This window comes from Sus scrofa, chromosome 13 (genome assembly GCF_054392235.1).
Source record: "Sus scrofa isolate SSC_HxYL_T2T_F1_AM1 chromosome 13, Sscrofa_HxYL_maternal_Yorkshire_Landrace_v2.0, whole genome shotgun sequence".
NCBI lineage: Eukaryota > Metazoa > Chordata > Mammalia > Artiodactyla > Suidae > Sus > Sus scrofa.
Genome location: NC_139395.1, coordinates 98,216,820 through 98,230,916, shown reverse-complemented (window position 1 = coordinate 98,230,916; position 14,097 = coordinate 98,216,820). Strand labels below are relative to the sequence as shown.

General features: G+C 33.8%; 1 protein-coding gene across 27 annotated transcripts in view; it reads right to left on the bottom strand.

The window, feature by feature from the left end:
* The window catches only part of TRPC1 (transient receptor potential cation channel subfamily C member 1), a 62,058-nt gene that overhangs the window by 39,166 nt on the left and 8,795 nt on the right, over positions 1 to 14,097 (bottom strand). For 7 of the 27 annotated variants that reach the window (XR_014822293.1, XR_014822292.1, XR_014822296.1 and 4 more), the window contains exons 2-3: positions 10,109 to 10,263; positions 3,707 to 3,808 (exon numbers count right to left, since the gene is read on the bottom strand). The exons of 4 other annotated variants lie outside the window; for them this stretch is intronic. Coding sequence is in view for 11 of the 23 variants with exons in the window: in XM_084986614.1 (XP_084842740.1) it covers positions 3,707 to 3,808; positions 10,109 to 10,263 (257 nt within the window). In the remaining 12 variants the exon portion in view is untranslated. 27 annotated transcript variants of the gene reach the window in all.

Genomic DNA, 14,097 nt, shown 5'->3' with positions numbered 1-14,097 from the left:
ACTAGTCTCCATGAGGACACAGGTTAAATGCCTGGCCTCGATCAGCGGGTTAAGGATCTGGCGTTGCCATGAGCTGTGGTGTAGATCGCAGACGCAGCTTCAAGCTGGCATTGCTTTTGGCTCTGGCGTAGGCTGGCGGCTACAGCTCGGATTAGACCCCTAGCCTGGGAATCTCCATATGCTGCAGGTGCGGCCCTCAAAAGACCAGAAAAAAAAAAAAAAGGCAGAGTATAAACGCATGAGAAAAAAATTTTGAATTTCACCTCTATGGCAAAACATTATCACATTGATAGCAGTGAAGTTACTTGAAAGGGATAAGTAAATAGGAGGCACTCTTCATTTTATATAATTCTCTGCATGTTCTCAAATACCACCTACACTACTTTTCTGTTACAAATGCACAAAAACAGTAACAATCATAGCTAGTGAAACAAGCATTTTACATTTATCATCTCATTTAATCCCCACAACAGCCTGTAAAATTGAGCATTATAATCCCCATGAAGAAACTGAGGCTCAGAGAATTTAATGTGCCCGAGCCACACAAGAGTGGCAAAGTGCAGAAAGAACCCAAGTGTGTACTCTTCTGGAGGCTGAGCTCCTTTCACTACATGGGCTCATGCCTGGTGAATGCATGACATGAGAAAAGAAACATTATAAGTAAGGATCTGGATTAAATTAAAAAGGTTGGCTATTTTATGACAACTGCATATTCTTTCCAATATTTCTCACTTTCCCACAGATGTTTTCCTTTGAGCTATTTGATTCCACCACAGTATAAGTTCATCAAGTTCATAGTTTATTTTTGTAATTTTTATTAATAATGTAAAGGTAGTGCACACATTATAAAATGTCTGAAAAACATAGAAGAAATGATAAAAATATCCATATTCCTACTACCCCACCATCTTAATAGTACTTCCTTCTAGTCCTTTCTCTACCATACCTGCTTTTAAGGGCAACTTTGGCATAAATGATTTGGCACCAATGATTAAAAACAATGAACCTTAATATTTTGAAGATCGAGGACCCTTTTAATGACTCATAAAGTTATAACCCAGAATTTCCTGGGAAAAAAATTTTATGTACAGAATTTCCCATGCAATTTAAGGAACTTCATACACTCAATGTTCAAGATATTTTATTTTGCTAACTTAAACAGCACTACCACAAACATCTTAATGAATACAACTTTTTTTCAAAATTTAGGAAAACCACACTAACATAGAACCCCTGAAGTAGAGTTATGAACAGCTTTAAAGCTTTTGACACATATTATCAAAGCCCTTTTAATAGTTTACATTACCAATAACTGAAGAATGTACCCACATAACAAGTTTACTCACCAGCACTGGGCATGTTTACTCCCAATTTATGAGAGAAAAAATTATCATGAAATGTTAATTTACTTTTCTTTGATTACTGGTAATTTTAATATTTTCTGACATAGTTATATTTTTTCCCTTTTATGAATAGTTTGTTTATATACTTCCCATTTATTTGTTGGGAACTTCATATTAATGAATTTATTTTAAAATTACAGAGAAATCTAAAAATTTACTCCATTACAAAAAAGAGGTTGTAAAGAGAAGAAAACTATATTTAATCCCTCAAGAAAAAAACTGGTCCTCATTTTTCCTATGAAACATATTTAACTATAAAAAAATACTATTAGAGATAGATTATTAAAGTCCATAATTTCATTACTCATAATCTACATAGTATCAAAAGAAATCTCTGTATTTGAAAGCCAAAATTTATCAAAAGACAGTTTTGATAAGCTAAAAACACAGAATGAATTCACTGAGATGGTTAAAAAAAAAAGTATATGAAAACACTTGACAGTGCCTCTCTAGAAGTAATAGGGCCATAACAATGTGATCTTGCTGTCACTAGAAGGATTCAAGCAAAGGCTGGATAACTTTTTTTGTTAGAGACAGTGTAAAAGTATTCTTTCACCGAGTAGGTGAGCACTGCCCAGCCTTACAACTCAAGATTTGATTGGCAGTGGTAACAGTGATGAAATAGTATCAGTCAATTGCTCCAGTATCCGGGCACATTACACCTACCTTCCCCAAGAGTGTAAATGGGTCAAAAGGCTATAAGGTGGAACAGGTATACAAAAATATACTAGTAACTGCAGGAGAGGTGATAGAAAACTGAATAGGATTCTAGAGAGGAGCTATACTCTTAGCCCTTTTTTTTTATTCTTGTTGGTTTTTTTCTCACCATCTAAACTAGCTGGAATTAACTTCTGGAGAAAATCATGCTTACCCAGACTTTGTAGTAGTTTTCAATGAGAGTTAAATATTTCAGCTAATATATGATAAAGGATGCAGTTCAGGGGAGCTTCTCATTGTTCTCAGATAATGGCAGATAATCAAGCAACCAATTTATAATTCTTTTATAAAACAATATTTTTCTTCTGAGTATAACCAGTTTACACTCCCAGAAACTATTCTTACTGATTATGTCACTACATCCTCACCAATAATGAATATTGTAACTTGTAAATTTTGATATACAACAAATATCTCATTTTTGCCATAGAATTTATTTGATTATTAGTAACTATCTTCTTAATTACAAAAATAATAAAAAAAAATTACCCTCAATTTGGCAATGAGGTGACTGCTGTTAGGCAACATTTTGCTGAATTTCCATAGTTTCTTTCCTATGAATATTTTTAACCTTGCCATCATATTTTATGTACAGTTTACTATGCTCATTTTTTTCATTTCCCACATCATATTTTTCATTTTCCTAATTATTTCTTTAAAAATACCATTTTAATAATATGTAATTATTTATATTTCCAATCTTCTATTTTGGGATGTTCAGATTATGTCACACGGCTTTTTCATTGCTACAAATAAAACTACAATTAATATTTTTGTCCGCATTTTCTGACCATTTCCTTGACAAATTGCTAGAGGAGGAAACACTAGGCTAAAGAATATGAACATCTTTCCTGTTTATGACACAGCCTGCTAAAGAGCTTTTCAAAATACCCTCCCTTCTAGTGATGGTATTACTCTTTTGCCATCAATGGTTATTTTTTTTAATCTTTGCTAATTTAATAAGCAAAAATTAACACCTCGTATTTGAATATTAGTGAGATTTAATATTTTGTACTTTCTTTGAAGATCTTTTCATGTCTTTTATTGATTTTGATGATTTTCATCAATTCCTCTAACTTACAAATTTGTGATATATGCTGAAAACATCTTTTGAAAGTTATTCATCTGCTTTCTAAATTTTGCCTGATATCTTTATTCCAGAAATTTAACTTCTATACAGCCAAAGGCTATACCACTATGATTTCTGTCCAAAATCCTTCCCTCCCATTCAGTTAAATATTCATGTACACTTTCTTCAAGTTTTATGGTCTCATTGTTTATATTTAATTCTTACATTCACCTGGAAACTAATCTTCATTTTCAACTTAAACTGCAGAAAATGTTTCAAACTAAAAATAGTGGATCATGCTAACAAAATTACAGAAACATCACTATTTTAAAAGTTTCCTGAGCGCAACATTAATTATTCTTGCAAGTATCTTACTTTCTTTGGAGCAGTATTTTACAAAAAAAATCTATTTCTTTAGAACAAAATTAATTGGGGGGAGGGAGAAAAAAATGGCAATGGGGCAGGAGAACTATTTGAGTTTAAAAATCCAAATTAATAAATATTTAAGAGTACTAACTACTATAGTTGGTCTTGATGATCGTTTTGGTCGATGATTAAGTAGTATATCAACAGCTCCCACTACTTCAGAGTCGATTGCCACCAAAAGTGCATCTGCGGACTTTAAAAAAAAAAAAAAGGTTAAAAATGAAAATGGAGGCTAAAAATGTAAACTAATTATTTTTACTAATTCATAACTAAAACTATTTTTTAAATTTTAAACTGTATTATATACAGTAATACTAAATTTTCAAAAACTTAGACGGTCCAAATAGTACATCTGCTTGCCTCAGCAGTACTTCTGTGTACCACAACATACACATTTTTGTCCTGGTTTCACCGCATAAACTGACAAAATAATGAATACTTGATAGAGGGGTTTATTAATGAAACAGTGCTGATCCATGCACTATTTAAAGTTGAAATGTTATTTTTTTTAAAGATCCTTAATCTTGCACTTTGGACCCAAAGAATTTTAACATTCCAAATCTAAAAAAGAAATTGCCAAGAACAATTACTATGGGTAAAAGATTGTGTTCAGTCTAATAAAAATGGTAATCAGTGCAACCATGAGGCTAGGGGACAGTGGAAAACATGTGCACAGAAGGAAGAGCCCTCTGTTTTCATCTTTAAAGCACACGTGGCTGATTGAAATGGTACAAATGTGACAATGTGAGATTAGCAATCTTATCAAGTAAAAATCACAAAGAATTAGGTTACCAAGGTCCTTAGAGACAAGAAGGAGAAGTGACTTTATAGCTCTACTCCCAAACTATAGCTCATTTTGAAGCTCCAACTTTTATAGTAAGAAAAAGTAAATAAAAGTTGAGGAAATGGAGAATTTCCAACTCTGTGTAACAAAGTCTACAGTCCTATTATGACACTTGGCAGCAACCACGACATCAGGTTTTGGGTTTCTCTTTGTTGTTGTTGTTTTTTTTTTTTAATGAAAGCCATAAAGGCAGAAGGGGAAAATGGGATAAATAATGATTTAATCTAAGAAAATGACTGATTATATTCCATCTGTACATTTTTTAAACTAGTATAATTGTTAAATATTTATATCAATGTTCTCTCCCTTAAAAATAAAATTATATGTGATCTTTAATATACTTTGTAGCTGAAAAGAATAAAGCTCTCATCTACGTTAGGTAGATGTCAAAACTAGGACTAAAAACAGTGGACTTTATCTGGACGTCTAAAAATAGGACTAGGCACCCCAAAGAAAAGGTTGGGGGTCACATTCAATCATTAGGAACTGCCTAAGTATTCCTACAGGAAAAACTCCCCATCTTCATGGGAAATATAATTCAATATTTTATACTTTAAAATTTTAGGGTTCATTGGTCTGTAGCCTATTCTTTAAAATCTGCATTATCACTGCCTGCTTTGCAAACATTTCTCTTCAGCTTTTACCAAAGTTCTTGGTCAGGTGAAGCAAACAAACAAAAAGAACCATGTGTTCACTACTACTAAACATTTCATTGATGACTTTTAATTTTAACCTATAAAGCTAACTATAGTAATGCCACTGCTCTCAAAGTCATAACAAGAAGCAACTCTGATCATCTGAAACATAACCATGGATCTAGCTCCAAATTTCTCCCAAGACCATATTGAGCTTCACAAACTAACTGTACAGGCATTACTTCCTATGCCTCAGCCACGTTGACTTAGCGCTACCTATAAATTATGGATATTTGGCTTTCCCAAGTACCCTCCAGGTCTTTACTGAAAAGGAAACAGCTATACTACAACCAACAAAGAAAGGAGAAAGGCCAAAAAAAATTGCTAAAAGTTGATCATTGAGAAGACAAAATATCAGCATGGCAAAATCAGTATCAATAAACAGCAGTCTGAAGCCATTTAATGTAAGGCAAAATGTGTCAGTAGTTTCAGACTATATGAAGCCAAGGAAAATGATTACACTCTCAACGATTCCCACTTGTGATGGTAAAGTTAAGTTATATTCAGATATACTATTTAGTAAAGAATAAAGAAAGATTCATGTTAAGTCTTTCGATGCTTAAAAGGATAAGCTTCAGGTATAAAAATATGTACTTACATAAAAAAAAGTCATATAAATAAGGAGTTGCCACTGACTTACTCTGCACAAATACCATGTTACTTGATATATCAAAGTCAGTTCTGAAGAGGAAAAAAAAAGTGTTTTAAATTATTTTTAAAATATCTATAGGTATACAAAATGTCATTTGTTTTGCTTCCCAATTTCTCACAGATATTTGACCATTCCTTATTAAAGTCTAGTCAATACATTTTTATTATGTATTAATGAGGTTACTATCTTCCCTCTCACCTCAAAATTTGTCTTTTCAACAATTCCCATACTCTTTCCTCCAAGCTCAGAGTAAGAAGCTACTTATTACCTTCTCAAAGCTAAAATTTCCACCTTAGTATTCTATTTAGTGCTCTTTTCTATAGGACCTTGGTCCTTCATTTGCAGGAATACCAGTCCTAGACCCCACTTCCCCAAACATGAAATACTTCCTCACTCTTTGCTAACTTGACTTGATCCTATCTTTCTCTTACCATCAGAATTTTCTTTCACTCTGCCAAACTTCTCAAATTAATGAGTATCATTTTCTCTAATTATAATTTGCCAGTGTTTCAAAATCCAATGGCCTCTCCCACCTCTGCGTATTTCTTGATTTCTAAGCAACACAGTAAAACCGTATCCTTGGTTCTCACAATGCTGCATTATCCTAACTCCTTTTATGAAACCCTTTATTAATGTTGATGCTCCCTGAGAAAGAACCAGCACTAGTTGTTTGCTCTTCTCTGTGATTTCATCTACTCTCACAATATTGGATCATCCCTATGCCCACAGCTGCTACATTACTCCAACCCAACCTCTCCCCAGAGATGTAAGCTTTCCACTGGAAATTGCCTGATATCCCCAAAATAAACAAGGCTAAAAACAGAATTCACATTTCTCTGTCCCAAGCTTGACTTCTCAACTTCCTATTTTTCTTTCATCCTTCTCCCAGTAACCCAGGTTTAAGATTTTCAAATCATCTGGGACTCTTTCTCAATTCCCCATCCAAATGTAAATGCTAAATTTTATTATTTCTTCTTTCATAATAGCTCTCACATATGCCACTTCCTCTCCCTATTCTTACAGCCACTATTCTGGTTCAGGCTTTCACCTTTTCATATCTGGATTACTATAAAAACTGCTTACCCAAGCTGTTTACAGTCTTCCCCACTTTCCCATTGTTCAATCTATACTGAACACGGCCATTACGTTAGTTTTTCTAAGATACCATTAGACCCATCACATACTTTCTCAAAAATCATTTAATGATCCCACCATCTGTCACACAAAACCCAAATTCTTCGGCCTGCCATCCAACTCCTTTTCATCAGTTTTGTTTTAGCTATTTTTCCAGGTATTTCCCATTACTTTCTAACCTGAATATTGTGATCAAAAATTCACTGTCTCAAAAATATACAAGGTATGTGCCTTTGTTTACAGCCTTGCCCACTTCCTGTTCCCCACCCATCTACACATTTTTTTAGCATAGTTTTAGGTAGTAAGTTAAAAGCATGGACTCTGAAGCCAGAACTAACATTTATGGAGTGACCGCAGCCCTGTTACTGACAATTCCTGTACCTTGGTTTTCTCCTCTATAAAATGAGGATAATAACACCAATCTTACAAGGCTGTTGTGAGGATTAAGGAAGTGAATATATTTAAGATTCCTGGCATACAGCAGAACCATATAGATATTAGCAATTATTAATATTTCAAGGCTGAGCTCAACCGACAATCTTTCATGTAAACTTTCTTTCATGTAAGCTCTAGTACACAGTAATCTCTTTTCTATTTCTGAAACATTTATTGTTAATCACTGAAGTTTAAATATAAAACAAAGTTTCTCCATAGTGACACTATTAACATTTTGGGCCAGATAAGTCTTTGTCGTTGGGGGCTGTCTTGTTCACTGTAGGATGTTTAACAGCCTCCCTACCTTCTACACACCAGAAGCCAGAAGCTACCCATCCCCCAGTTGTAAAACCAAAAGTGTTTCCAGACATTGCCAAATATCCCCTGTGAAACAAAACTGTCCAGTTGAGAGTCACTAGTATAACACAAGATAAAATACATGAAGGCACTTCATAACCTCAAAGAAACACACAAGGGTCAAGTATTGTTACCACTCGGCATTTATGAAATATATTTTTGTAATATTTGATTTAAAATTCATATATATACCTTCATTGTCTGATTAGTTTTAACACCTTTTAGTTACTCATGATTTACTTATTCAGTTTCACAATCACACCCAACCAAAGGCCTTGAACATCTGTTGATGGGTAGATAGGACGGAGGTAACCTGAGAGAGAACACAGTGAACTGGAAAGAGCATGGGATTTGTAGTCAAAAGATTAGGTTCAAATCTTAGCTTTACCCTTATTTATTTTAGAACTTTGGGCAATTCATTACAGTCTATGAGCCTCAGTTTTCTGATTTATAAAATATATTATCTATATAGGCTAGCTATGTGACCAGGCATGTGGAAGAACCATGTATATAGCAGAAATTTTATATACATAGAATTTTATGTATAAAAAGACAAAAATGATTATTATACCATAATACTTCTTTTATATAGAATCATCAGAGACTTTCTTTGCAACTTTATTTCTAGGTAACTGAAGCTTATGCCTTTAAGTGTTTAACTTCAAAATTTAAACTATTTTGATGGAAGTCTGCTTTCAGAAGTACTATATGTATTCTTCTTTCTTCTAAAGCAATATAAACTGAATATAATTTAACTTTCCCCTACTGACTCTGGGCCATTGTTACTAACATTAATTATCACTCTAATATACACTTCCCTCAGAGATTATCAGGTATATAATGCTGTTGACCTCTTTAAATAGAGTCAGAGGTACCATGCCTCATTTTTTCCTACTGCAGCCCTCATGCCCCTTCTTTTGCCCCTTAATTCTCCACAGATTAGAAGACTAAGAAAGTCTGTTAGAGTGTAATCTAAAATGAGAAAAAAATAGACTTTGAAAGAGGACTCCAGAATCACTCTATGACAAAGTTCATAAATGGGAACTTCATAGCATCTACCCCAGCTGCTCAGATGTATTTTTTACTACTTTCTGGTTTTCAGTGGTGTTCTGGATAACTAAAATTTCTGGGAAAGCATTTTTTTTTGGCCATGCCTATGGCATGCAAAAGTTTCCCAGCAAGGGATTGAAACCACACCAGAGCAGTGACCGGAGCCACCGCAGTGGAAATACTGGACTCTTAACTGGTAGGCCACCAGGGAGTTCCAGCAAATTTCTTCCTGCTCTAAGTATGTATACATAGAGACAATGCCACATGTTTGAAAACATATATATGTATCATATTCATATGAAATGTACATAGGACTAACCTTATTTTTTTTTTAATCTTCTATGAGTGCTTCCTAATACCAGTCCAAAAAAAGTCTCATAAATTTAAAGCTACAACATGGAGTTCCCACTGTGGCACAGTGGGTTAAGAACCCAGTACTGCTGTAGCTGTGGCATAGGTCACAGCTGCGGCTCTGATTTGATCCTTGGCCCAGGAACTTCCATATGACATGAGTGGAGCCAAAAAAATAAATAAATAAAACAAAGTGAAAGTTACAACAGAGCACACAATCATACTATTTGAAAGAAAAAAAAAGCCAAAATTAATATGATAAGTTCCATCATAAGCAAATCAAAAAAGGAAAATAATATGAAATTTCCTTCAGATCTCTTAACTGAATTCTTTCAAGACATACACAGTTTTATTATCTGAACTGATACGAAGACAAGCAGAAAGGTCAATATTTTCCAGTTTAAAAAAATCCATTCACCTTTAGTTATAAGCAAATACTAAATTTCAGACAAAAAGGAAAATCTAATAAAACTTAGGAGAAAATCAAAGTCAAACTGAAAATTGCTTTGTAGGTGAGGAGCATTCTGTTCTGAAGCTTGTAAATTATATGGGCTACAGAAATACCTGTTCCACTGACACTTCCAGAACACTTGTACTATTTTTAGATATGTAAGCTAAATAGTAATAATATAAGTAATAAAAACAAAGTCACCTTTAAAAAGTCATCATAATTACTTCTGTTGGATGTTTTAAAACATACAAGATAAAGGGGGAATGAAAGCTGGGAAGGAAAAAATAAATCAATTCAAAATATTATACTTTTTAAACACGGCTTTCTTTGGTTTCTTTTTAAAATTTTAGTGGCTCAGAACCAAATAAAAGGTGAAAGAAAGAGAGAAGAAAAATAGAGAGGAAGAAAGGAAGGAAAGAAGGAAAAAAGGGAGGGAGGGAAGATGGAAACCAGAAAGAAAGAAGAAAACATGGCATATCTAACAGTACTTAAAAGCTACTGGACAAAATTATCTAGCCTTGTACCTGACAACCGTAGTCCAAAAGAAGCTGCAGTATATCCAAGTTTTCGTTTTCAATAGTTATGGTAACAGCATTTCTCCCAAGCACATCTACGCAATTTATGTTCAAGTCACCTGAACTGTTTTCCTCCAAAATCTTTTTAACCATATAATAGTCACCTAAATAACAATATACAAACATAATTTAATATCCATGACACATTAAATGACTATAAAGAAAATTTTGCCTGTTGACTTAAAAGATTAAAAAAACCTAAACTCATTTTTCTATACGGAAATGTGCAAAGCAAATGTATTTCCTTGCTGAAAACTTACACCCTGACAAAATAATATGTACATCAGTTGCAAACATAAAATATAGAAAAGTTTTCAATGTACAGTTTAAAATAAAAGTTGTTTCAGATTCATAACTGATTGATTACAAGGACAGAAGCTTTTAGAAGACATTTCAAGTAATAAAGAATGTCCAAAAGCACATACTGGATACTAGAAAAACAAGATAGAAGCTTAAAGGATGTAAGTCTTATATCTTAAATACAGACACACATTTAATGGTTAAACGGTTAAAAAATGAAATCTGATAAGGAGGATGTTATGAAGCGATTTTACAGGGGAAAATATATTTTGGAAAAGTAATGTGAATGTATATATGCTTCTGGGTATGTATCCTAAGAGGTAAAGATGCCCCAAATTCCTCCTCCTCCCCACTCTCCCAACACACAAACACACACACACACTCACTCACTCACTCACCTCATTAATGAAGATGTTTAGATTAAATGATGTTGGAATATTCACAAAACTCTAAAGCAGGATTAGGATTAATGCGTAGAGGCCAAAATCAGAATATTTTAAAATGAAATTTGACCTGTCAGGATTATGCAGATTAGCTTCTGCCCACATCAAAACAGCTAACCCACAGAGGGAAATGAGAAGAATTATGGAGGTAATCATTTTCACAGACGGCCCACTATACTTGTCTGCTAACCAGCTGGTGAAGTAATAAGAGAAATGCTAATTAAATAGAGAAAGAAAGTTGAGTTCCCAGTGTGGCACAGTGGGTTAAGAATCTGACTGCAGTGGCTAAGGTCACTATGGAGGGGCTGGTTCAATTCCCAGCCTGGAACAGTGGGTTAAGGATCCAGTGTTGCACAACTGCAGAGTAGTTCTCAGCTGAGGCTTGGATTCAGTCGCTGGCCAAGGAATTTACATATGCCTCTGGTGTGGCCATTTAAAAAAAAAAACATAGAGAAAGCAAAGTAAGTTTTATATTATATTTCATCTCTTTAACATAAGATGAATAAACCATTTTAAGTGACTTGCAAATACATTTCTTCCTTAGAAGTCTATGAGTAAGAAACAGGAAAAGAACAGAATGGAAACCAGAAGGAAAAAGAAAGGAATGATTTCATGGTACAGAAAGAAAAAAATCCTAAAACTGGCCTAAATGAGTGAAGAAAAAAGTAACATTCTTTTTGTTGTTAAAATTTCAAATAAATATTGCTACTATTTTTAACCAATGACTTTAAAGTCCCCACACATTCTGGAAAAAGTTGAATGGTAGTTTCTTTATGGTGTATTTCCTTAGTTACCTCAAGAAGAAGAAAACTAGTCACAGAAAGAAATATTGTCCTCATAGCACTACTAATTAATATTCAGACACTAGGGCTCCATGGAAACAAATTAGTAAACACTAAACAAAATGAAGGTCTTAGTCACAAGGTGAACCAATAGATAGTGAACCCACAGACCACTGAAAATATATCACTCTTACTGGAAAATAACTTTAAAACCTTATTCTGGGTGAATTTATTTCAATATCTTAGTTGTAGAAGAATGCTACCCATAAAAACTGTTGCTATGTTTTCTTTTGTTTCGTGATATGCCTAAGTGAGGATTATTTTTCTATTTATCCTGCTTGGGACTCATTAGGCCTTCTGACTCTAAGGACTCTAGCCTTCATTAATATGCAGTACTTTTAGCCATTATCTCTCCAAATATTGCTTCATCCCCATATTATTTTTTCTCCTATTGGAGCTTCTTTAGACATTGTTAGAGCATCCTATGCCAACTTCTGTGCCTCTAAAGTTTTATTTTTCCTTTCTTTGTCCTACATCCTGGATAACGTCTTCATATTTCCCTTCCAGTTACATATTCCTCTTTCAACTATTTCTGCTGATTACCCATGCACTAATTTTTTTATTTTAATGACTACATTTTTTACTTCTATAAGTTTTATTTGATTCCTTTCCAAATGTTTTACTTTCTTATGTTTTCACTTCTTTTTTTAAGGCCTTTAGTTATTTTAAACATATTTATTTGTATGGTCCCTATATGATAATTACCTAAAGGTCTTAAGGATTTAATCCTATTTGTTGTGTCTACTGACTTGTGATAATGGATGGCTGCCCTCTGAGCTTTTTAACTGGGTATTGCAAACTCAACTTCATGCAGTTTAACTGTGGGAAACAAGGTGGCCTGGTTTGAAAGTTAATCCCACCAAGGATGTTCTGTGTTTGCTTTTTCCAGATAACTCAGAAGTTTTGCCACCCTATGAATCCTTCTATATATTAATTTCTCAGTTTAGGTTTTCCGAGATCAAGTAGATAGTATTAATTTAAGCCCCAAGCCAACAAGAGGCAGGACCATAGTTACAAATTCTTCGGGAAGTCCTATTTAAAATTTTTGTAGACTTCCTGTGCTGATGGACAAGTTCTTGTCCTTATTTACCCTTTGCTAAAAGTGTACTTCTTTAAGGATCCTGGTTTTACGCTTGAGTGTTGTTCTAATTCCCCACTTTGTACAAACTCAAAGCTTTGTATCCTGTTTCTACATAGGCATTAGAATACAAAGCCCTACAATGCCCAGACCAGTATCTCTTGCTCCTACTCATGGTGCAAAGTCAGCTCACACCCTCCTCTGTTTTTCAGTCTTTTCTTTTTGTTTGAACTTGTTTCCTTACTTTCTTGAAAACTCAGCTGTTCATTTAAATGGATGTCTGTTATATTTCAGCTAGGATTTCTAGGTGGATTTGAAGCAGAAGGGTTTTCAGATTATCTAGTCAGCCATATTGCTAGAGACAGAAAAGTATAAAGAACTGTATAAATAAATTTCATGTATAGCAAATGTTCAAAAACAACTGCTATGTGTTTTAAAAGTTTAAAAAATAATTGTATTGCAAATGTCAGATACTACAGCTTTAAGGTTTCAAAGACTATTTCCATTACAGTCAGGGGCTATACAAGGGAAAAACTTCAACATCAAAAATAAGTAATTTTCATCCCTAAAAATAAACTATTCCACCCTGCCACAGCTGACACACTCATGCAAATGAAAAATTATAAACTATAGTCACAAACCTATAAGAAACCTAGAGTGGTTTCTAAGCATTCTACCTAAATTTATATTTGCAAGCCACTTAAGACAATGTACAGCATTCAGAAAGCCCAGAACTACTCTAAATACTTAGGATGAATGTGTACATAAGAGGTTAGTAAATTTAAAATGCATAGCAAGAAGCTAGTTACATAGCATGGATTACAATTCAAAATGCCTTCTTATATCACCAAATGTATGTTTTTCATTTTATACTGAAGTTGCTTTTAAAAATTATATAACTCTTTTGTCTTTTAGAATATAGCACATAGAAAGAAATGCAACATAACCCATTCACTTTTTTGGCTAGATGGCCATCTCTTTTCAGTGAAGGAAAAAGAAACGTCTTCAATCAGTTCCATCAGTATACAAAGTCAACAGCAAGTCTTCTCAGCCTCCTCTCCAAAACATCTCCCATAATTATCAACTTGTATCCATATAGTGCTACCTCCAGTTCAAGATACCATTATCTCTTTACTGGACTCTGCATTAACCTCTTTACTGATGTTGCTGCCTCTAGTACAAGAGTCAACTAATTTTTTCTATAAAGGACCATATAATAAATATTTAGGCTTGTGGGCCATATTATCCCAGTTGCAAATACTCAACTCTGCTCCT